General features: G+C 51.1%; 1 protein-coding gene across 7 annotated transcripts; it reads right to left on the bottom strand.

Annotated features, from left to right (window-relative positions):
- Nucleotides 1-893: 893 nt before the first annotated feature.
- MTMR4 (myotubularin related protein 4) lies at nucleotides 894-22,853 on the bottom strand. Of its 7 annotated transcripts, none has more exons than XM_010990407.3 (19): nucleotides 22,709-22,853; nucleotides 21,549-21,587; nucleotides 17,694-17,783; nucleotides 17,242-17,358; nucleotides 16,637-16,719; nucleotides 14,770-14,930; nucleotides 14,532-14,628; nucleotides 14,217-14,330; nucleotides 13,179-13,375; nucleotides 12,802-12,930; nucleotides 12,158-12,269; nucleotides 11,485-11,680; nucleotides 11,062-11,247; nucleotides 10,809-10,979; nucleotides 10,504-10,658; nucleotides 5,179-6,580; nucleotides 3,711-3,821; nucleotides 3,403-3,491; nucleotides 894-3,178 (listed from the first exon to the last, which is right to left on the bottom strand). In XM_010990407.3, exons 2-19 carry the CDS (start codon nucleotides 21,549-21,551, stop codon nucleotides 3,001-3,003), a joined length of 3,591 nt encoding a protein of 1,196 aa, XP_010988709.1. In that variant the 5' UTR covers nucleotides 21,552-21,587; nucleotides 22,709-22,853; the 3' UTR covers nucleotides 894-3,000. The 7 variants fall into 7 exon arrangements, with proteins under 7 accessions (XP_010988709.1, XP_010988711.1, XP_010988710.1 ...); XM_010990409.3 differs by lacking the exon at nucleotides 22,709-22,853 and adding an exon at nucleotides 22,187-22,204; XM_010990408.3 differs by lacking the exon at nucleotides 22,709-22,853 and adding an exon at nucleotides 21,930-22,151.
- Between the last annotated feature and the right edge of the window lie 942 nt (nucleotides 22,854-23,795).

Genomic DNA, 23,795 nt, shown 5'->3' on the forward strand with positions numbered 1-23,795 from the left:
CGCCGCGGATCCGGGAACGGTTGGCGCACGAGCCCCCGCGGCGCCCGCCGGCGCGGCCAATGGGGCATCGAGTTCCCGCCGCATTGCCGGACGCGGCGCGAGCCTACCCGCCCCCCGGGCTCCGCGCGGCCGGGCCACGTGCGGCGGCGGCGGCGGCGGGGGACACGGCGGGGTAAGTCACGCTCCCTCGGCGTCCTACTCCCTCGGACCGGGCTGGGAATTGCGGCCACCAGATAGCGTTACGTCCCTCAAAGAGATCAGCCCGGTGTCCGCCGCGGAATACCGAGATCCGTGTGTTTAATTTCACCGTGGCCGGCGGGGTCGTAGGGCTTTGGAATTCACATAGTGTGCAGTGGGCGATACAAAACCGGTCATGCTCGAGAACAAAGGGCCCAACTCCGTGGTCTTAGTACTAACAGATAATCGTCTCTCCAAATAAAAATGGTGATGGGGATAATGTCCTGCATAAACAAATTCACCTTTTAGTAGCATTTCATATTTTTTTGAAATATACTCTTTTCAGCTAATATGTTGCTTAAGACAGTTTACTGAAGGTGGAAGGAGAACTGAGGTGCCTGTGAGCAGAGAATCAGGAGGAAAGCAGTACAATCCCCTGCGCCTGATCAACCAGCTGGTGAAATTTTAGGCATTAAAGAGAAATAAACCGCACATGAGGTGGGACAGAATCTCTGCAGTATCCGTAAGGATAAATCCCTATCTGATCAATAAATAAAAACCAAACAGGAGCTGTGCTGTTAAAAAGAGAGGGCCATTTTAAAAAATGGAAATGGTTGGGAGGAAGGGGTATATGTTTTAGTCCTTTTTCATGGTTAAAGAAAAAAATGAGTATTAAGTTTTCTTAGAAATTAAAATGAAGAAAAAGACCCAACAAAGCAGCACTAATATAGAGATTTTATTTAAATTGTATTGAGTTTTTACAGCACATTGCATGTTTGTCACAACGCAACTGCACAGTTTGGATTTTTGGCCACATCATGTCACTTACACCCACAAGAGCTCTGAAAGGAGTATTTGATGAATACATCTGAGCCGAGAGCCCAGAGTCTCTCTCCAAGGCCATGCAGTATGTTCACTGATAGGACAGTCCCTCAAAACAGCCACACAAAGTAGACAAGATACAGTCTCCTCAAATGTTGCCAATCTGACTCCCCTGAAAATGGGCAGAGTGAAGTGCAATGAAAGTTAAATTAATTAAAAAGCCACTCACAACTGGCAGTAAATTTTAATGACTGAGAAAATGCTTAGAATTCTACGTATCAGAGACAAGGAAGAGTCTGTTACTTTTTCAATGATCTCATGAATTTCCCACACACAAAATCTCCATTATTCAACTCCATTTAAACGAAAAAAAAAAAAAAAGTTCTGATAGACTGACCTAAATACGCCAAAACTTTTTAGGTTACATCCATGGCAAGTATAAAAGCACAGATGCTTCTCTGTAGGGCTGAAGGAAAGGTCGGGACAAATAACAATTCTTGTTCTAAATGCAGATCCTAGTTATTTTCGAGTGAAAATTTTTTTCCTAGGAAGCAACATGAACAAGTAGCAGTTAGACAGCTACCATAGTTTTAAAACAGGCTAAGCCTGAGTGTAATTTACCTTTTATACACGAACGAATTAAGGACAATGCACAAGGAAATCCTAGGGGATGCGTTATAGGTCAAGGAGACTGTATCTGTCCCAAACACAGTACATGGCTATATCATTGTATCTTTTGGTTAAGTGCCACTGGTACATAGTAAGATGGAAAAAAAAAAAAACAACCCACAACGTTTGGTCCAAATGGACACATTTTCTCTCCCAATTTTGGTATCAAGGCTTTATTCTCTTCTGTTTGGGTTCCATTGTTAAGTGCACAGAAATAGACAGCAGCATTTGTACTGAAACCCTCACATACCAAACAGCATATTCTAGGAGGTAAAAACCAAACGCTAAATTCTACCCTCAAGGTGTCAAGTGTTCAGGATAAGAAGCAGTGTGACCCAGAGGAGGCAGCAGCCAAGGGAAAGACGACATGAGGGAAGTGGGCAATGGAACAACAACCCCCCAAAAAACATTGTTTTATTTTCATGCCAGGAGAGGATCAAGGTGTAGCTCCTGTGTTAGCACCAGGACAACTAGGAAAAGTCAAGGCGCAAAGGGTCGGGCACAATCAGCAAATATTTCACAAGGATCATTTCTGTGTTTCCCTTCTCATTCTTCACAGCGCTACCTCAAGAGCCGCCACTGAGTGACAAAGACTACTGCTTTCACAGCTCAAAAATAACTGATTTTTGCCAGGACTGAACATCAGCAGAGTCTTCCTCTGCTCCCCAAAAGTGACTCACTCCCTAGAACTGTCCCCCTAAACTGAATATTCACTGATGCTGGCTGATGAGCCAAGTGAAAAATACAGCAAAATCTCCACTTGCTGAACCAGTCTTTAAACCAAACTCCACAGAAAGACAGAACTAATGCAACGAGAGGGAGTGTGTCTAAAGACTGAGCCTTCATGCACAGACACAGAGCACAGAGGTACAGGGTATAATGCATCTCAAATAGGATAGAAATTCCTATCTTAGATACTATAATCTGCTTTTTTCAAGGTGGAGGAGAGATGGATCTGGTTATCACTTGGAGTTTGGTTAAACATATGACTTTCTATTGCTGTTTAGGGCACGCATCACCAGGCAGTATCTATGAAATCATCATCTTGTGACCCCGGAGAAAGAAACTGGAGTCACCAACTCAACGTTAAGCTTCCAGACTCTGGGTCTGGATCAGGACCATTACCCCAAGGGGAGGGTCTCACCAGTAGAGGACCTCTTACCAAATTGGAATTCCTCTGCTCCAGTCTCATGGTACCAAGGAGGATTTCACAAGACTGTATCTTTGAGCTCTGTGATTTCATGAGCCACACCAAGGAACCTTCAAAACTACACCTGAAGCAGATCCTCCCATCAAACCTGCTAAAATTGGACAGGTCGTCTCCTCTGGCATTCAACTGGAAGCCGTAGCAATGGGTTTCTTCAGGTGTTGGCTCATGAGTTCCCTGGCCCGAGATACTTGGATATGTTCGTAACACGAGTTACAGACGAGAACTGGGTCATAGAGTTGTTGATCAGGAATGGGCAACTTCAGGTGGCAGCAGCCAGCACAAAATACATTCCCACAATTTCTGCCAAAGCACAGAGAGGGAAGAGTTCATCAGAAATGCCCATACACTGAGAATGAACGATGCTCTAAAAAGGCCTTACATAAGTAAATAAAGAGAAAAGTTGGGAGAAAACAAAACTTGTTCCTATAAAGATGTCTCCAGTTTCAGATTAATTCAGTTTAGTTCATGTCAGTGTAACTCAGGATGGCTTCACGAGCCATACTGAATCCTGTAAAACATCTTACCTGCAATGGTGTCTGCGTTTGGCCAACCAGAATTCACAGTCACAGTTATAGCAATGTGATGCCATATGGTCTGGAACCCAGCGAGTCACCTAACAGAAGGCACAAGGAAAAGTTCCAGGTCCTAGTCAACAAAGTGGAAGACCAACACTGCAATAAGGAAAGCAGCCCAGAAGACAATGACAAGGCTTAGGCGGCCACTACTTGCCTCCAGAGAGACTCAGCTGGGGACAGCACAACACTCATCTCTGAGAAATATGAGAACTCACCAGCTTGCCTAAGTACCCACCACACAATTAGACTGGACATACCTCAGTCTCTTTCTTATCAACAGGTTCCCAGCTTGCTTCCGAAAGGCAGTCTTCACTGTGATCAGAGCCAAAATCTTCTGTATCACTGTCATCTGACTCCTTCAAACACGTCTAAAGAGAATGCAAAGACATCACTGCTCATCAAAACGTTCATCATCACAAACATTTACTGTTGACCAAGTGTCAGGCGCTAAGTGCATGACATGCATGAAATTACTTAGTTCCTCACAACAGTCTTATGATGTATATGCTATTATTATCCCCATTTTACAAAGAAGGAAACTAAGCCACAGAGAGAGTTAAGAGCTGATGGGTAGTAAACCTGGGATTTGGACCTAGCATTCTGGCTTCAGACCCGTGCTCTTAACCAACATGCTGTATCACAGTATGGAGAGAGTACTTCTCCTCTTACATTGAAACCAGGACTTCGCAAACTATGGCCCACAGGCCAAATCTGGCCCATGGCCTGTTTCTGTAGTCAAGTTTTATTAGAAGACAGCCACACTCAATTCATTTACACATTACCTATGGCTGCTTCTGTGCTACAACAAAGAGCCTCGTGGCTGCAAGAGAGACTGAGTCTAAAGTATTTACTATCTGGCCCTTTACCAAGCAAATTTGCTGACCCCTGTTCTAAATCATCACCTTGAATAGTAAGAAGCTGTCAGCCCTGACCATCCCACCAGCAGAGAAGTGGGCAGCGGGCAAGTGGGACTGTCCGAGAGCTGGTTCCTAGAAGCTCCCCAAGGACCGCTGTGCCAGAACCCAAGCCCTCTCCACACAGCGAAGCCTAGATGGTCCTCATCGTCTCTCACCTTATTCCAAAACCTCTTAACCGGCCTCCTAACCTGGGTTCCAACTGCCTCATCCACATGACACACCATTGCTAGGATAGTATTCTTAAATACAAATGCAATCATGTTACTCACTCGCCAAAACTTATTGCCCTGAGGGTAGAACCCACACAAGAAGGGCACTCAAGGTGACCCTTCTAATCCCTTTCTATTTCCCAATATCACCTCCCAGCGCAGTACCTAGCTCCCTCCCGCACAGGCCCAGTACAAGTGTGCACGCGTGCACACGCTCACACACACAGCCCTTTGTTCAAGGAGCACCTGCTGCCTCCGTGCTCCTGCGAATGGCATCCACAAAGCCAAATGTGACACGTTCTTCAGCACTCAGCTCAAGCCTTACCTTCTCAGGAGGGCCTTCCCTGACCTTTCACTCCACGCTGGCCCCCAACACCTAACGCTTCCCTCAGTCAGAACGCTTAAGCACAGCACTCTTAGCTGTTTGCCTATCTCTCCCAACAGACCGTGAGCTCCTTGAGAGCAGGGACTTTCATCCTACAGCCCCACCGCCTAACTCAGCGGCACACAGCAAGTACCCAGAGGATGGCTGTGGGACGGATGGAAGGCCGGATGGAGAGGCTAAATGAGCAGCTGGACGGCAACAGGTGAGTACTTACGAAATCATCCTCATAGTCCATGGGAGGCTCTGCTGGCGGGGCACAGCAGTGACGGATATCCAGCCTCATCTGAAGCTCACGCACCTGTCGACGTAGCTGCTCCACCTCTTGCTTGTACCCTGCCTCAATCTGCCGTAACCTGTGCTGGATCACATCCGTGGGAAAGGGCAGTCCATCATCATCCAGGTAGACAGGAGGCACTGGAGAAGGGCAGCTCAGTGGAACAGGCTTCGTACTGGAGCCCTGCTTGGGGTGACCGGACAACCACATCCGGTTGTTTTTCCCTCCTGGACCAGTACAGTGTCCATTGGAATGATTAGAACAGACCGGTGACTTCACCCCTTCTCTCTGAGCCCACTGGCCCCCAAAGCAGGGCCCTGTTGCGCGCACCTGCTTACTGCTCGACCTCTTGCTACAACAGCCATAGGAAAGAAGCCGCCGAGGGGTAGTATCCCCACTCGGGAATGAGGTCACCATCCCTTGGAAGCTGTCCCAGTTGGACCCTAAAAAAGAGAACTCACTAATCTGGCTCTGAGAAATTGGCTTTCGGGCCAATTCCAATGGTACTTTCCCAAAGCGAGGGTTTTCCAGTAACTGCCCATTCCTGTTACTCCCTCTCCTGCCCGTGTCTTCCTCCCCCTGAATCAGATCTGGCACAGAACTGAGCTCTTCCAGGTGGGAGACACTTGCCACAGACCCTGGGGGGTCTTGGTTGAGAAAGTCAGCACTTGGGTCTGGAGGATTTTGGCAGGTAGCACTCGGTGGGTTGCAAAGGGTGCCCAGATTGTGATCTGGGGCACACCTGGAGGGCACACCCAGCACAGAGTCTGGCTGGGCCTGCTGGGGGGCACCTGGAAGGGAGTCCTGGGAAGACTCAGGAAAATCACAGATTCCATCACCCTTGTTGGCAATGACTTTAGAGAGCGCACGGACAGCTGCTTTCTCAGGACAAGGTTCGGGTGGCTCCTGTGTGCCATCTAAAGTCCTACCCAGCTCATCCTGGGTGGGCGGGTCTGGAGCTGGTGCCTTCGTCTCTTCCAGGACTTTGATTTCCAGATCAGGGGTGTTGCTCGTCGTTTCCTGGGGCGCGGCGGCATTAAGCAGTTTGTAACTCGGGGAACAGCTTTTGTGACTCTTGAAAGGTTTATTGCTCAAGTAGTCTTTCTGGCTGCTGGGCTGAGAGGGAGGAAGACCCACTTCTCCTGCAGTCTGCTGAGGACCTCCTGCCCCGGACTCCACGAAGGTGGTCTCCGATCCCTCGGGATTGCCGTGCCAGGCCTCCAGGCCCGCTCTGGCCTCCTGACAGTGGTTATTCAGGTTGGGGTCACTGGATGTGCGTGTCAGGGGACTGCTTGTGTCGCAGGCAGAAAGAAGATCATCCATAGATCTCGTTTTAGGTAATCTAGGATGAAAACACAGCATCACCAGGTCAGGGAATGGGAGCTCCCTCCAACACAGAGAATCAAGTCATCAAAGCAATCAAAGCCAGAATTCACAGGAAACAACATTTCAGATTACAAATAACCAATGGTCACTGGAAAACGTCTGTTCTGCAGGAAGTGCAGGACATGAACCCTGCTCTCAAGAACCTGGGCTCTGTCCTCAGCTTCATCAGTCTCACCCTACACGGTCTCCCTGGCAATCTCAACCACTCCCATGGCTCCCACTGCCTTCTAAGCTGATACCTTCTAAAGCTAGTGTTCCCGCCAGGACTACATCTCGGTCTCAAACCTAGTCGCACATGGCAAGGCAGAAAAAAGGTGGGTTCTGACGCTGGACCATACTGGCTCTGACACTGATTAGCTATGTGACAAGTTAGCGATTTAACCTCAGGCACTTGGTTTTTCTCCTCTGTAAAATGACAATAAATTACCTTGCAGAGATGCTATGAGGATTCAAAATATAGGCAACCAACCACAAACTTATTAAAGACTACACTCACAGCTCCTCATTTTTACAACATTCCTTATTATAAATTATCCCTCCATAACAGTAGTAGCCAACACAGCTTTCTACAACCACTTAGCGGCAATGTGCTCCTCCAAATCCCAAGTTACCATGGCAACTTGCCCTCGTACACAGCTCTGAGTTTCATGCACACCAAATGGATGACAGACATTTTCAAGAATGACTGCCCTGGTTTTTAGCACAATTCAGAAGTGCCACGGGCAACAAAAACTTGAGGGAAATTTGCCAGGAAACAGACTTCACTAGACTCCCTTTTTCAGATGCCCCAGTCAGTCCAGCCCATACAGAAAAATCCCTCAAAGGGAGAGTTACAGTACAGCTCATTTTTTTTAAGTGTTTGGTTTTTGAAATTTACTAATACTTTTTAAAAAGTATGTTTGTGTTTGATTGGGGGTGGCAGGTGGTTAACAAATCCCAGGAAGGCAGTAACTATGGTTATGTTTACAGCCTCTGGAGTCCCACAGACAGAGCTTGAATCTCAGGTTGGCAACTTCTTAGCTTTTCTCTTTTTTTGTTTTATTTTTTATTTTGCAAACTTTTCAAACATACGAAAGAAGTAGAGAGAAGAGTATGAAGAACTCCAATGTACTCTTTATCCAGATTCAATAGTATCAACAATCTGCCATCCTCCACTGCTGATTCCCATGTGCACCAGAGCTCTAATTAACAGAGCTGCCAGAGACAGGAACGCCTGAGGGGCACGGAACCATGAGAGCACTCATCCAGCTAACGTGGTCAGGGAAGGTTACACAGAGACGGTAGGGTTGGGGTGGGTAGAGAAGAACGTGTTGGACTTTAATGGAAAAAGAGAAAGAGAGCCAGACATTTGTGATCTAGGTAAATCAGGTCAGCTGTTAGAGAAACCATTTCCTTTAAAACCTTTGTACCACTTCTCCTCTAAATCCAACTCCATCTTGAACTGCCTAAAGCACACCCCCTCTTTGCTGCCAACTAATATTTCAATCCCAGCCTGCCTGTGTCTCCTCTTTCTCCCTGAACTGCCTCGTCTTCCCACCTTCTCTGTGTCTATAGGTGGTACTAATAACCCTCCTGGTTTCTGAGCTGGGAACCCTGGGACCTACCCCTGACTGTCATCTTTACTCTCAACTTCTACCCTCCAACACTCCGTCAACTCCAGACTGCTAATGCCTTCTCCACAATGTCTGAATTTAACTTTTTCTCCTTTCCCAGGACTCCTCCCTTCATATCTGAATCTCAGCAGTGCTGGCTGGTCTCTGTGCCTCCAACTTCCCCGCTCACTGATTAATTCTCCAAAACTCCCAGGTCATGATGACTTCATACAAAGACTTGCTATTAACAGCTGAATCAAAATAAACTCCTCAATGTTTAAAGCCCTCAATGAGCAATCGTTTGTTTATTTCTTTTTAGTCCTCAAAATAGCCCCTTCCCAACCCCTGCCGGCTCCAGAGAGGTGATTGTTGTTCTCTCTCTTTTTTTTAAATCTCTCTCATATATCCAATTCCTTTGGACCCCTTTCCACTAACCTTGTTGCCAAGCTCCCTTTATTCCACCCATTTATTTGTTTGTTTAAGCATTTACTAAAGCACCTATTATGTGCCAGGCCCCGAGCCAGATACCAGGGACACAGAAAAGCCATGGTACCTGCCTGGTCTTCCATGAAAACTTCTCTGTGTAAACAGTCACTAAATGACCTCTTTCTTCCTTAGTTCTCTAATAGCTTTGAACTACACACATTCTTACTCACTCAAATGCTAACTTAGAACTGTTCTCTAGTTGTCCTATGTCTCATCTTACAGCTTTTTAAAAGTATCTTAAACGGGATCAATATCGTCTATGTCTTTGGTACAGCCCATAAAACCTAGTGCAGTACTAGGCAATCTGTAGGTATTTAAGAAACATTTATTGATTTGAAAAATTAGATACAGATTTAAAGCAATGGTTATTAAATGGGTCATAGAACTTATCGAGAATCTGATACAAAGTTACGGCACCTCTCCCTGGAAAAGCAAACTTGTGAACCTATACCCAAATTCCGCATAACTCGGGGAAGGAGAAACTCTCGGAATCCCTGCAACCTACCCATAGGCCCCTGACAATGGACTCAGCTCGAAAGATCCTAAAACCAATCATTTAGGGAGTTGGGTGTTTTGTTTTCCTTTATAATATGCAACCAGTTATAGAAGTTATATTTTAATTTTAAAAACCTTCCACCAGTAAACAAAGATCAAAATTTGAAATGCACCTATCCGCTGAGCCCAGCATGGTCGTTTCTAGGAATTTATCTGGCAGAAGTACTAGCACAGATGCAAAGGTATATGTATAAGGTAATACTACTAAACTGTACTCTTAAAAATGGCTTAGATGGTAAAAAGTGTGTGTATTTCACCAAAAGATTTTTTAAAAGATACACATATGAGAATGTTGACTGAAACACCCCCTGTAACGATTTAAAAAAAAAAAAGAAGGAAACCACCTAAACGACCAATTGCAAGCTGGTTTTACAAATTGTGATACACTCTAATTTTGGATTATTATGCAGCCACTAAAAACAATAAAGCAGCTTTATATGTGCTGTCATGGGGTGACATCCTAACACAAAGTGTGGAAAACAGTTTGCAGAACAGTGCGCAAAATATGATTCATTTTTTGTGTTTTAAAAAAACATCTGTAAATGAGTGTGCCATCATGGCTGTATCTACGTAGAGATAAACACCTGGAAGGGTAGTCACCAAAGTGCCCACAGTGGACACCTGTGGGGACAAGGCTCAGGGAGGCAGGGCTGTCATTTTCTACTTTTATATCGTTTGACTTTGTTTTTTAGTAAAGAACAGATATTACTCTTATAATTTAACCAATCTGTATTCTACTTCCCCCCACATATTCAGCCAGAGGATGACTTTCATTTTTATGTCTCCCTTTCAATTCTGAGGAGTAATGTGAAGGCCATTCCCCTACTGGGAACCCATTTCCCTGAGAGCCAGGTGCTTCTGGAAGCTCCTGTTGGACATAGCAAAGGTTATGACTAAGACAGCAAGCTCCCCACGCCTTCTCAGTGAACATACGTCAAGCCCATTCCCACAAACCTTCCTGAAATAGTCCTTTCTGTTCTGTTCTCCTCTCCCCTGGGTATGTCACAAAGGGTGACAGCAGCTTGGAAAAAAGGTAACCACTCTTATCTTCCCAGGGGACCTTGAAAACACACAGAGTGCACTCTAAGCTAGCCATGAGTCCTGGGCCAAGTTTCTCCTTCAACTGGCTCAAGAAATTGCTTTAAAATATCCCATAAAAAAAAGAGACCAGCATTTAGGCAAGACACAAAGCAGCTCCTGCCTTCCTGGTGGGGAGAGAGAGGAGAACGAGAAGGGCTCTTCTTACCTGTCCAGGGAGCGGCCAGAGAACTCCTGGCTCTGAGCCACCGGGGAGAGGTACAGGTCCATGTTCTCCTCCCCGAGTGTGCACGGAGATGCCGCCGGCAAATAAACAGCTGTCCAGAGGTGCAGGGCCCGGACGTGGCACACGGGGTGCAGGACCTAGGTGAGCAGCCCCACACGCGTGTTCTGTGAGATGTTTCAGGCCCCTCTTCCCTCCTCGGCCTTTGGCCCTGCGTCCTGCCCGCTGACTCGGCCGGCTCTCCCTCCGGGTCCCCCAGACGCACCGACAGGGTCGGGGTCCGGACTTACCGCCTCTGAGCCTGGCGTGTAGAGGAAGTTGTGAAAGTTCTTATTGCCCGCTCGCAGAAGGGCCCACACTGAGCAGGTCCGCTTGTAGATGTTGCGCTTCTCTCGCTCACAGGGGTTGTTGGCCAGGAACGTGCCGTACAGGCAGGAGTACGTGTGCTGCACCAGCTTGACCTGCACGGCCAAGACGGCTTGTACCGGGCACCGTGGGCCGCCAGCCCCCAGCCCCAGCCTGCTCGCGGGCTTTCGGACTTACCAGGAATGCTTCGTTGAACTCGAACAGGCAGGGGAACTGCTTGAGCAGCTGATGAACAGAATCGAGCCACTGGAGGAACACAGGGCATTGCTCGTTCTGGTCCTCTGCGTTCTCCTGGTGGCCACAGCGGTCTCCAAACTTGTGCCCAAAATCCAGCCAGTCAGATTCAACTAACACTTGGAAGCCCTGCAAAGAAGAGAGAGGTTAAGCGCAGGGCCTTTCTGGAAAGGTTACAGTGCTCTTCCCCAGGGACGCCCGAAGCAGGGAGCTGGCAGCTTCAGAGAGGAACAGGCCTGACCCTACAAGAAGACTCAAAGCCACCAATGTCCTCTACTGAAAGATCCCCTAGACAGATCCAGTGGGCCCAGCACCCTCCCCAGCCACCCCTCCCTTGGCTCTTTCCCACCCAACCCCTCTCAATACCTCCAAAGTCCTGTAATACGGGTCCAGCAGTATCTTGGCCAGGGCTACAATCTGCGGTGTCCGGTCCCAGCCGTCTGAGCAGTGCACCAGCACAGGCCGGCCTTCCCGGTCTACCGTGTTAGCCACGAGCACAGCCGCCTTCAGCATCACCGACAAGTGCTGCAGCCATTTGGTGCTCTCCAGAGCCGACAACCAGCTACACCGGAGCAGAGATCGAGTCTGTCACTCAGGGAACCGAGGCTACAATCATCTCTCCACCACCCACGGGCAGCCACACCTTAACAAAGTCCCCAGTGAGAGCTGAAGCCCACAGCCAGCCCGCGGCCTTTCTGCCAAGAGATATCTAGCAAGAGGGCAGGGAAGACAGGACCTAAGGTGACAGGAGACTCAGGATCAACAGAGGAGATGGGAAGTGTCACATGCACATTTTGCCACTTCCTCCCCCAAGTTCTCTGTGTTCTCTGAGTATGACAACTAATCCAAACAAAAGGAACCCAGTGTCCTGTGGCCGTGCCGAAGCGCTGGCTGAGCAGTAGAAGTGTTCTTGGAACTGGCCCACTGCACCCGGACCCTCAGGTCTCCTGTACCTCCACACTTCCCATCTTCCCATAGACCTTCCAAGAACAAGAAGCACTGGCCAAGGGATGAAGGAATCGGAGCAGGGAACACCTACTTGCTGGGATCAGGCATCTGGCTACACACAGCGCGGAGGTACTGGAAGCTGTTCCGGATGGCATGGATGTTGGCCATTCCCATGAACATGACCTCACAGTTGGGGTAGTACTCTGCCGATGCAGAAGAGGAGAGTATGACCATCAGAGAATGTCCTGGAAACAGGCATCCAGGACAAGAGCAGTCCCAGTGGGCAAAGCCGCCCTGGCAGGGCAGAGCACTCCAGGATGGCAACTAAATACACTCTGAAAATCTCAATTTCCCTTTTACCTCTGGACGCTCAAGTCCCATGTACTGATAGTGGTAATGATAACACTAATGACAAATGATGGCCAAGTACTACTAGTCATGACAGTGTATAGTAAATTCTCAACAAACAGTAGCTGCTCTATGCCAATAACTTTATATATGTAACCTCCAATCATCCAACAACGTGGCCAGGCATGTTTTTATCCCCACATTACAGATGAGAAAATAAAACTTAGATGAAGCAACTCAAGCATAGTCCCAGCCAGTAAGTGGCAGAGTCCTGATCCCAGGCCAGGTTTGTTTGGCTCTTCCCACTACACGAGCTGCTCCCAGCCCCCTCCTCACCACAGCCAACAGTGCACAGGCTGGCTGCGGACCCTGGGGTCACAGCGGTACCTTCGCATTCACAGCCTCCACCCTTGGCCCGGTTGGCCACGGCCGCCGTGTAGGATCGGGCATCCAGGATCAGCAGCTTTTGCGGGGCGGCTGTGCTCTCCACCCCAGAGCACGCAGTCAAGGAGGAATCTAAATACACACACAGCAGGGTGAGGACCTGGTAGGCCAGCTACCCAGGCTCACCCTACCCTGGGGCACACCCTTTCCAAGGAATGCACAGCCAGAGACCCCTCACACCCCTCCACCTCCCAAAAGGCAGGGACCCAGAAACCCTACGTGTTGTCATCTTCTTTCGACCCTCACTGGGACTCCCTGGGAGCCAAGGAGACCAAGGTGGGGGCCTACTTCCCGAGGGCCCAGCACCAGCCACTCCTTACCAAAGTCAGTGTCACAGGCCTCGCTGGTATCACTATTCCCAGTGCTGAGGGAGCCACCAGGGGCCCTGGTCCCCGGGTCCAGGGCACAGGCTTTGGCGATGGATGTGACTAAGTACTCATCGTCAGCATTGCGCCAGCCCCACCAGCTGATCTCGGGCTGGCTGCAGCGGGCGATGGCAGCCCCGTTGCGGAGGTGTCTGACAGAACAGAATAAACCGTTATGCCTTTGGCATCTGCAGCCCCTGGAGGCCTACCGAGAGACCCCAGGGGGCCAGACCAAGATCTCCAGAGCCAACAGGGGCCACCAGATCACCCAGGCCATAGTGATAGCAACCAAAAGCCCTTAACCTCGTTAGAGGGCTTTACAGTTTACAAAGCACTGTCACACACATTTCTCAAATGGGCTCCGCATTCCCAAGGTGACTTTGACTCATCAGAGCTGCACAGCACCTGTTCCAGGTACAGACACCTGGCAGGAGAACAAGCCCGAGCCCGGAGTGTGAACAATTCAAACCTCACTGCTACTACCTGCCTCACTGTCTGCTGCCGCGTTCTAGCGCAGGGGTCGGCAAACGCTCTTGGGGAAGAACCAGCCAATAAATTTTTTGGCTTTGGGAGTCACAGCCAGCCTTTACCACACATTCTTCTATGTTTTCTTTTTAAAAATAACCTTTTAAAAATGTAAAACCCATTTACAGCTCACAGGCTGTATGTAAAACAGGCTACAGGCCAGATTTGGTTCACAGGCCAAGGTTTGCCAACCCCTATTCTAATGCAGTATTTAACACACACACACACACACACACACACACCCTCAAAAAAAAAAAAAAAAAGAAGAAAAGAAAAATAAATAAAGGCCCCAAAAGCCTTGTCCTTAGGGGAAAAAAAATGGAGGTAGTTTTTGTTTTAAAATTATTTCATAGCCACTTCCCTGAAGAGTTTCAATTCCCAGTTAACCACGCTGCCACACACCTCCACTTTTGACTCTCCTCCTTGCATAAAAATTGATTCCCTCCCTCCCGTTCCCCACTGCCTCACCTATACACCACCACGGGGATCCGCTTCCAGGAGCGGAAGGAAGCCACGTTCTCCAGCTCTTTATCTGTGATCCACACGGGAACCAGCAGCTTCTGGGGGTAACTGGGACACAATCTGAGAAGAGAGCAGATGGGGTCACCAAGCTTGCTGAAAGACATGTGATAACAAGATCCCCAGGGATGGCTTTGTGGGAAGAGGGACCAGGAGCCCTCCTTCCTCACAGAGCCAGGGGCTGCGCCCACTGTGCTCAGTCCCCACGTGGAGGACGTCCGGGTCCGGCCTGGTGTTTGGGCTCCCCACCCCCTGCCCTCTCACTTGTAGTTGCTGTTGATGTGCGAGACTCTCCAGACGTTCTGCAGGTCAAAGCCCATCCTCGCGAGCTCAGCCTCCTGCCGACATCGGATGTGCTCTCCTGCAACACAGCCCCCACGCCGGTCAGCGTCCCAGGACACCATGTCACGCCGGTCAGCGTCCCAGGACAGCATGTCCAGGGTGGAGGAGGGATGAGAAGCAAGAGAGAAGCAGCCTCCTAAAGAAAACAGCCTGGCCTCACCTGGCTGACACAGGTGGGTGTGCTGGTCTTCCTCGGTCAGCCCCAGGCACCAGGCATGATAGGCAAAGGCAAAGAGGTCCTCAGGCTTGGCAGGTCTCGCCGTGGCCCGGCTTAGCCGCGAGAGCCACTCTTGGCACTGCTTGAAAGTGGAGAAGTGGCACCTGCCAGACAGGAAGCCATGGAGTGAGGCAAGAGACAAGTGTGTGCTGGGGCCGTAAGGATCCGAAACCCAGTCACAAGGCAGCTGTGGGGAGAGGAGGCTGCAAAGTGGGAGGGGACCCTGGGAGGGACCAGGGACACAACACCCAGGTGACACTTCTCTTCCCAAGAACTCTTGTCCTTGAGATGTATGTACACCTTCTAATGGGGCCCAACCATTTCTGCCCTCAAATCTGAACACTGCCACATGGCCTGAATGTCTGCTACCCCTGTGTTATCTCCCACGACTCACTAGCATGAACCTTCTGTTTCAGGCAGGAAGTCCCGCTCACGTCATTCCTGTCTCCTTGTTTTTTCACTTCTGCTTAATAATGTCTCCTCTCAGCCTCGCCACTTCCTACTGATACTCTGAAGACAGTTTCAGTCCCACCTCCTCCTTGAAGCATTCCCAGCCTAATCCATTCCACAGACTCCTTCCTCTGTCATTCTTAACGTGCCTGAAGTATTAAACAGTAAGTTTTCCCATAGCATGCTGCCACGTGTAAAGTCTTTTTTCAGCAACTGGACTTTAACCTCCTTGAAGGGAAGGGAATTTGGATTCTTGTTCTGAATGCCTACAGACCTGAGCGCACAGCAGACTTTAAACTGGGCATTCTTTTAATAATCCCTGGAGTCATCCCAGACTCCTCCTCCTTTCGTATCCAGTCTGCAAATCCTATCATCTCTACCTTCAAAAACTTGACGGCTTCTCACCATTTTGACTGCTCCCACCCTGGACAAGCTTCTCAGTTAGTCTCCCAGTTTCAGCCCTGGCTTTTGCCCCCATCCTTCTTCCATCTACTCTCAATATAGCGGCCAGAGTGATTCTATAAAACAGTCAGACCACATCAATCCTTTGCTCAAAACCCTCCAGTGGTTTTCTCACTTCCCTCAAAGTAAAAGCCAGTCATATGACAGCCGGACACCCCCTTACCTCTCGGATCTTGTATCCTGCTACTCTGAAACACCGACACTCCACTCCAGCCACCGTGGCCTACTTGCCATTCTTCTACTATGCCAGGTATATAACCACCTCAGGGCCTTTGCACGCACTGCTCCCTCTGTCTGGCACATTCTTCCCTAAAATACCTACATGGTCACTTTCTTTAAGTCTGGACTCAAATGTCACCTTTTTGGTGCAGCCTTCTCTGATCGCTTCATTTAAAGCTACAACCTTCAACCTCATAGCATTCCATATCCCCTTTCCCTGCTTTATTTTTCACCTTTACATTACATTTAACATATCTTACTCATTATTTACTGCTGTTCTCTTCCCATTAGAATATAAGCTCCACGAGGGCAGAAAACTTTGTTCCCTGGTGTCTCCCCAGTGCTTAGAACAGTCTGACATAGAGTACAGTGCTTGGTAAATTCGTGTTAAATGAATAAATAAATGAACCAACAATGATGAGAGTGCTCTGTGCCAGACACCACCCTCGGCGCTTCCAGACGCATTATCTCATTTAATTCTCACGCCAACCCCATGAGCGTCATCACCATTTCTTTAGGTCAGGACACTGTGGGTAGGTCAGAAAATCGACCTCTTTTTCTTCCAAACAGGGGAAAGAGAGGCACTATTTTTTCTTTCTTGCTCCAGAGAAACCCCGCAGCAGAGAAGCCTGGAAAAGACTAGGGCCAGAGGACCTGAGCAAGGCCCCGCAGTGCTCACCTCACCACTTTGGAGTCCTTGCAGGCGATGTGCAACTGGAACATATCACGGCTCTCCACGCTGTCAATCATCCGGAGCGGGACCTTAAGAGGAAGAGCAGACAGAAGCTCAGACCCCCATGCTCACATCACCCCTCATCCCCACCCCGACCCAGATGCTGAGGTTATCAAAAGATGGAAGGAAACTGACATTTACTGAGGGCCTGCTAGGTGCAAGGTAACTGTGCTGGGTCCCCTACATATGTGACCCCAATTAATAGTCACAAGAAACCACTAGGCAGGTGTTTTCACACCATATTATTAACGAGGAAATGGCATCTCAGCTGGGTGACTTGACCAAGGTCACACAGTTGCTAAGTAGCACTCTTCCAACAAAGCCACGGTGCTGCCCCTAGAAGGGCCAGCAACAGAGTGAGGGAAAGAGAGGAGAAGGGAGGGAAAATAAGTGAGAGAGACAGAAAGACCGGCAGCTAGAAGAAAGTTAGTATGAAAAAGAACGGAACCCCAACTCTTTGAAGACATGATCGAGTAGAGAACTGGAGCAATCCCACCTTGAACTTCACAGGAATTCTGGCTTGGGTGTGGGAGAACAGGACAGGAACTCACGTTGATGACAGAGTCCTTGAACTTGATGTGCAGCCGGTAGTTGGAGATGGCAATCAGGGCATCGGCTGCACGGCCCAGGAACTCCACTCCCTCACCCTGCAGCACTGTGAAGGGCACCTGTCGAGGGGCAGAGGGACCCTCAGTCCAGAAGTGAGTCACCCCTCCATTCCCCTCCCCAATCCCTGAGCTGTAGGATCCCCTCTGGAAAGGCTGGGCCAAGGCAGGACAAGCGTCCTCTCCACAGTAACGGCACCAGGCAACAGCTACCCAGGAAAGCTGCTTTTCCTTCCCTGGGGCCAAAGGCTCCATAATGCCCGTACAGACTCCCCTCCCTCCAGAGACAGAGGAACAGGAAGCCAGAGCTCCCAGACAAGATCCCCTTGGAGAGACTGGGGGCGGGGGTTAATCAGGCAGAGAACTCTACCCACCCTGGGCCCCCAGCTCTTCCTTACCTGCAGATTCTCCTCCTCTTTCACTAGTTCCTTGGGGGGGAACAGATCCTTGGCTTGGATGTACTCCAGGCTGGGGGGCCCCTCCTCACCCTGTGGGGAAGGCCTCAGCCCTAAGTCACCAGGCTCTACCTGGCCCATTAGGCCTCACTCTGCTCCCCTCCCCTCCATAAACCCACATGCACCCCACACACGCTTATAAAGGTTCTGGTCACCAGAGGAGGGAAGAGAGACCTGGCTTGGTGGGAGGGGTGAAGTAAAGGGGGAATTTGAGCCTCTTAAGCCTAAGGGAAGAGTAAGGTCCACAGAGGAACTGGGAATCTATGCCCTTCAAAGAGGGAATCTCCTATAGGGCCAAAGTTTCCCAAATGAAAGAGGAGAGAGAGAAAACTAAGGGAAAGAAAGGTGAATGTAAGAGTGAGACGGAAGTGGGAATGCGAAGTGTGCCCTGAGGAACAGGAACCAGGTGTGACAAATGGTCAGAAAGAGGAGGGAACGCAGGCCTCTAAGGCCACTGAGGCTTCATTCTGGTGGGTGAAGGAGACAAAGAAGAGTGGGTTGCGGGATTCAGTCCCATGCCTCTAGAGGGCCTTCATGGATGCTTTCAAAAGGAGGATGTGTTTTGGAGCTGAGCTTATCCGCCAGTTAGGCCCACACGGCTAACAAGCCCCCACCACCTGCGATGCAACCTGCCCTGCCTGCTGATCTGAGGGGAATTCCTAAGGAATACCCACAGCAAGCAGAAGTAACTCCTTTCCCAACCACCAGGGAGGGGAGAAGAGGGGATCCACGCACCTGGGAAGAACCAGGAGACCCAAGGACAGCCAGGGAAGAGAGAAAGAGGAGGCGGGGGGGGGGGGGGGGGCGGGCCGCAGGGGAGGGGTGGGAACATCTGAGAGGACAGATGGGGGAAGCTGGGAAGGAACATTAAGCCAGAGAGGGAGGAGGGGAGAACTGGGAATGATGCAGAGGTACGGAAGCCTGCAGAGGCAGGGAAGATGGGGAAGAGAGGCTGTCTGGGGGACAGTCAAGGAGAAAAGACTGGCATGTCAGGTGAGGGATGGAGGGGTAGAAGGGGGAGGGGACTGGAGTCAAGGAGACAGCTCAGACATCCTGTGCTCCCTGACCAGCCCCCTAACATCCCAGACGTCCTACAAGCCACATCCCACATCCCCAAGCAAGGATGCAGCGGGTGGGACCAAGATGGAGAGGCGGAGGTAAAGGGATGTACCCCTGCAGGGCGGAGCCTGAAGATCTGCAGTCAAGGGCAGCGGCTTCGGGGCCAAGATGGGTCACAGAATTTCCACCCCAGTCTTGGACAATCCCGGGCACCCGAAGATTAAAGCAAGTCCAAGAAAGAAAAGGACTAATATCCCCTCCCCCGCCAGGGGCCTTGGGAAGGGGGATGGGCTGAAATTCGGAATCTCAAGGGCTGGCACTGGGCGGGGCTGCGGGTGCAGCAAGCGTTGGGGGCCCAGGCCCCCGCAGGCGGGGCCGGCACTTACGAAGCAGCTGAGCATGGAGCAGGAGACGCGGGCGGTCAGGCTCATGGTCGCGGGCGGTCTGGGCCAGCGCACATGTCCCCGGAGCCGCTGCGCTGCCCGCCAGTGCCGGGCGCCCGCCGCATTCCGGCTGCGGGGCCGGCCAGGTGCAGCCGCGGCGGCCAGGGGGCGAGCGCGGGCGGCGGGGCCTCGGCGCGGCTCCCGCGCGCCTCTCCCCTCCTGGCCACAATGGAGCGAGCCCAGCTCCGCCCTCCGGCACGAGCGCGGAAGGGAGGGGAGCCCGGAGAGGGGAGCGCCCCGACCGCGCGGGGAAAGCGGGGGCGGGGCGGGTTCTCGGGGCCCCGCCCACCGTCCCGGACTCCTCCCTCCCCGCACCCCCTTGGCCGCGTGGGAGGGCGTCCTCAGGGGACGTCTAGGGGCTTTCAGGAGTCCGGGCTGCTGGACTGCGCCTAAGACGGTGGCGGGGGAGGGGGGGACCGGGGGGATGGAGGCGCGAGACCGCCTACATCTTTTCAATTCCCATCTTTACACGTGAACCACCCCATACCTCTCTTTTCTCTCTTTACACACCCGTCCGCACGCCCTCCCCTCCACTTTGAGTTCCCCCAATACTTGTTCTGATTCCCAAGATGGAGCTCACCTCCCTCCACCCTAGGCCCTTTCCAGTTTCAAGACTTCTTTTCCCTCCAAAACCCATCATACCCCTGTCCATCAGTGACCTCCAATCCTCTGACTTCACCCAAGCCCACTCTCTTTTTGCCCCTTAGAATGGACACTGGTCTAGTGCCATTTTGGTCGTTCCACACTCCTGAAAGGGAAATTCTGTGGGGTTTTTTGGTCCAAGGTCCGTGCCCAGTCCTACCCTTCAGCTCCATCTCTCCCCTTGTTTCACATCCTCTGTCTTCTGGGTAAGAAAGTCCTTCTTGGAAGAGAAAGAATTTCTTAGGCTAGGCAAGAGAAGAGCTGGAACTATGGGCCACAGAAGCTATGTGAAAACCAAATTCAAAACCCAAAGGTAGGGGGATGGAGGGACAAGGGTAGGGGGATGGCGGTAGAGGGCTAAAGAATAAGGAACGTGGTAAGAGGCTCAAAATGTCACCAAAAGTCACAGAAGTAACTGTTTGGAATTCCACACTCCCTGTGCCTGGTAACTTCCAGAACCAGGGCTTTTGTTTTGGTTTTGGTCTTGGGGGAAGGGAGGAATGGGAGAAAAACCTAACATTTTATTAAGCATTTACTATGAGGCAGACATGTTTCCAGCATTATCTCACTAAAACTTTTCAACTCCCCAAGAAGTGAGACTTCAGGCTTAGAGAGAAAGTATGCAATTCACCTAAAGTATTTAAGTGGTGGGCTAGGATTCAAAATCAGACTAGGCTGACCCTTTTCAGGGTATCATAGAAAAGAAAAGGGAGTGGAGCTATCAGTTGGTGGGGACCAGGACCAGCAGGCTTTCTGAGAAGAGACAAGAATAGTACTGCACACACCACACACCCACATGTCTGTGGAGGGAAGAGTGAGTCCTCTCACCAACTGAATGCCTTGACCTGTCCCTAAGCACAAGGGGACATGTGAAGGAACCAAAGAGATATAATCAGAGCAAGGGCTTGGTCAGGGCCAGGGCCTGCAGCTCCCCACTCTCTTCTCATCTCACTGTTTCCTCCTCCTAGCTCTCAATGATTAAGGGGTTCCCTGAATTTGGAGTGAGAGAAGGGCAGTCACAGTTGGTGGAAAATTTATGATTTATGGGATCATTCTAATGGAGACACACACACACACACACACACACACACACACACACACACACACACACACACACACACTGGCCCCAGTGATATTCTGGGCATCTTAAGGGTGCTATCCTGCTGTATATCCAGTCAGCTGTCTCCTGCAGTAGCTTAATGGACAGCAACACCTTGGAACTGGAGAAGCTCCACACTTTTAGTGGAGTCACTCCTGACACACCACCTACAATATTAAAGGGGCGCACTAGGAAGTATAAGGATCTTGATATAAAGGAAGCCTGGCTTTTCAGACCAGAACAGAAAGCTTTGACCCAAGAAAAGTAAGAGAAGGGCCATTATGAAGGGTTAAGGGAGCCAGTGGTAGTGTGGGGAAGGCTTGACATAGCAGGTGTAGAAAAAGACTTCCAGAGGCTTCCTGTCCCAGTGCTGTATTTTGGCTGATGTTTTGCAAGCTAAAGAAACCCTAATTTATCTCCAGGGCAGATTAACCTGTTTAGGAGCTGAACAGAGTCGCCTGGAGCTCAAGGTCCAGGAGGGGCGGGGCAGCTTCATGGAGAAAGACACGAGGATTACAAAAAACACAGTGGTCTGAGGAAAGAGAGAGTACTCACCATTCTACCGTGGTGAGGGTCCTGGCTGCCTGCTTCTCACTGTAAAGAGACAGACAAACATAAGAGTAAAGAGCACCATTAACATCACCATAGAATCAACAAATGCTGCACAGCAACTCCTGAACTTCCCCTCAACTCTCATTCGCCTCCCTGGCAGAGAATCCAGCCTCTCCACAAGTCACCCTTCCAGACAGAGGCAATGGGAGCTACATGGGGAGAAAGCAACAAGTAATTCTGCAGGGCATGGAATCAGCCATAAAGTTCTGCAACAGGACTCAAGAGTCCTGATTCCCAGTCCCAGAAGGAGAAGTAAAACACCCCAAACCCTGGTCTTTGTGAGTGAGCAAAAGAACTGCCAACTCCAAAGAGACAGAGACTCACTTTCTAGCCCTGGTGGGGATATGAATCCACAGGAGTGCTCTGCCAGCCTCTGAGTCTGGGAGTAGCACCCACCTGACTTGTTTACTGGGGGCAGAGTCCAGAGCAGAGGACAAGAGGGAGGGGACCACAAACTGTGATCAGAAGGCAGCAGGTCTGGACATGTGCTGCTCAGTGTACTTGACATCAAGTGGAGTACAGGTTAGCTGGAGGAGACCACACAACAGGGAATCAGGCCACACAGAGGCCAGAGTAAGTACCTGTCAAAGGCCCAAGCAACAGAAATGTCAGGATGGACCTCCTTGGCCCACTTAGGGAGCCAGGCCCAGATTAAACTGACACTTTTCTTCATGCCTGCTATCCGGGCTCAGGGGCAGCTCCGCGGAAGGCTGCAGGGATAAAAGCCTCCATCTGCGGTCCTACCTGCCTCCCTGATCACAGCCCACCCTTCCTCATGGGGGAGCCAGCAAGCAGCAAGCCAGAGGTGCTGCCTCACCGCCCACTGGCACGCAGCCTCAGGGAAACGGAAGGAGGGAGAGATAAGGACCAGGTCTGGGAGGCCTAGGGTTCCCGAACCAAGGGGATCTGGCCGCCGGGGGCGGGCCAGGCTGACAGGAGAGCCCAGGTGCCCAGGTTCTAGGGGCGGAGCCTAAAGACTCGGAGGCGGAGCCCCGAATGACAGAAGGCGGGGCCCACGAAAGCCGGTGAGGCCGGGGCGGAGCCGGGCAAGACGCGGTCGTCGCGGTTCCCAGACTGGCAGTGCACGGGGCACGGTGACTCACCCAGGCGGCGTCCGCCCGACCCTCCGAGGCCGAGCTCTCACCACTTCCGTCTCCTGCAGCTGCTGAGGCCGCGCAGCTCCGACCCCACCACGGTGCCCCTCTCCCCAACCAATCGTATCTCTGGTCTGTGCCCGCCCTGGCCAATAGCCACACCAAGTCCCGCCCTGCCCCCACCACGCAGCCGCCGCCCTCACTCTTTACGCTGTTCATTGGTCAAGTGGGGCAGACGCCCTCCCAGCCTTTAGCCTATCGGGTGCCGGAAGACGACACTGTACCTGGAGGGAGGAGGCGCGGCGCCAGAGAGGAGACGCGACCAATGGGAAATCACAGCGCGTCCCTGCGGCAGCCAATGGGAGAGCAATAAAAGGGGGACTGCTGGCTAAGGCTCCAGGGGCCGGAAGTGGGGGCGGTCTGTCGCCTACTGGTAGCGCAATTGAAGGCGGGGCCTTGTAGGGGCACAGGCCTTACCGCCACTTCCGGTGACCACCCCGCCTCGGGGTACTTCTCAAATAGATCCCGGGTGGCACCTCAGTTAATCCACTTCCCGTTAGTTTCGCTGCGGTCATCCCGTCCCAAAGCCAGAAGAGGAGAAAAGACCCTGAAGGCTAAGAGAGGAGGGAGGTCTCGGTCTTCTCTGACTGGCGGGGGCAGGGTTTCCCCTCTTCCACACCTTGACGAAGGTTTCCTCCTTCACTTTCCATCAGCGAACCGACTCTGCTGTCCTTCATTCCCTGAATGAATGGTGCCGTCAGTTTTGAGTAAAGATCTCTCACCGGAGAGATAGGAAACCTGGATCTGAGACTGCCACTAGCTAGCTGCGACCTCCTGGTCTGTAAAGGGGGGGGGGGGGGAATAGGACTCTCCCGAGGATCCAGCTCTTGGCTCCTCCCTTACCGTCTCCCTCGGGGAGCCAGGGCAGGCAGCTGGGTGGACGGTGGCCGCTGGAGGTCGCCGTGGCCCCGAGATACCACCAACCCGACAGAAATAGAGGTTGATTCAGATTCTCAACCGATAGCTTCAGTTCAGGAGTGGGCCTGAACACTTTAATACCAGACCCCGGGGCCAAAATGTCTTCTCGTGTCTCTTT

The sequence above is a fragment of the Camelus dromedarius genome, chromosome 16 (assembly GCF_036321535.1).
Source record: "Camelus dromedarius isolate mCamDro1 chromosome 16, mCamDro1.pat, whole genome shotgun sequence".
Lineage (NCBI taxonomy): Eukaryota > Metazoa > Chordata > Mammalia > Artiodactyla > Camelidae > Camelus > Camelus dromedarius.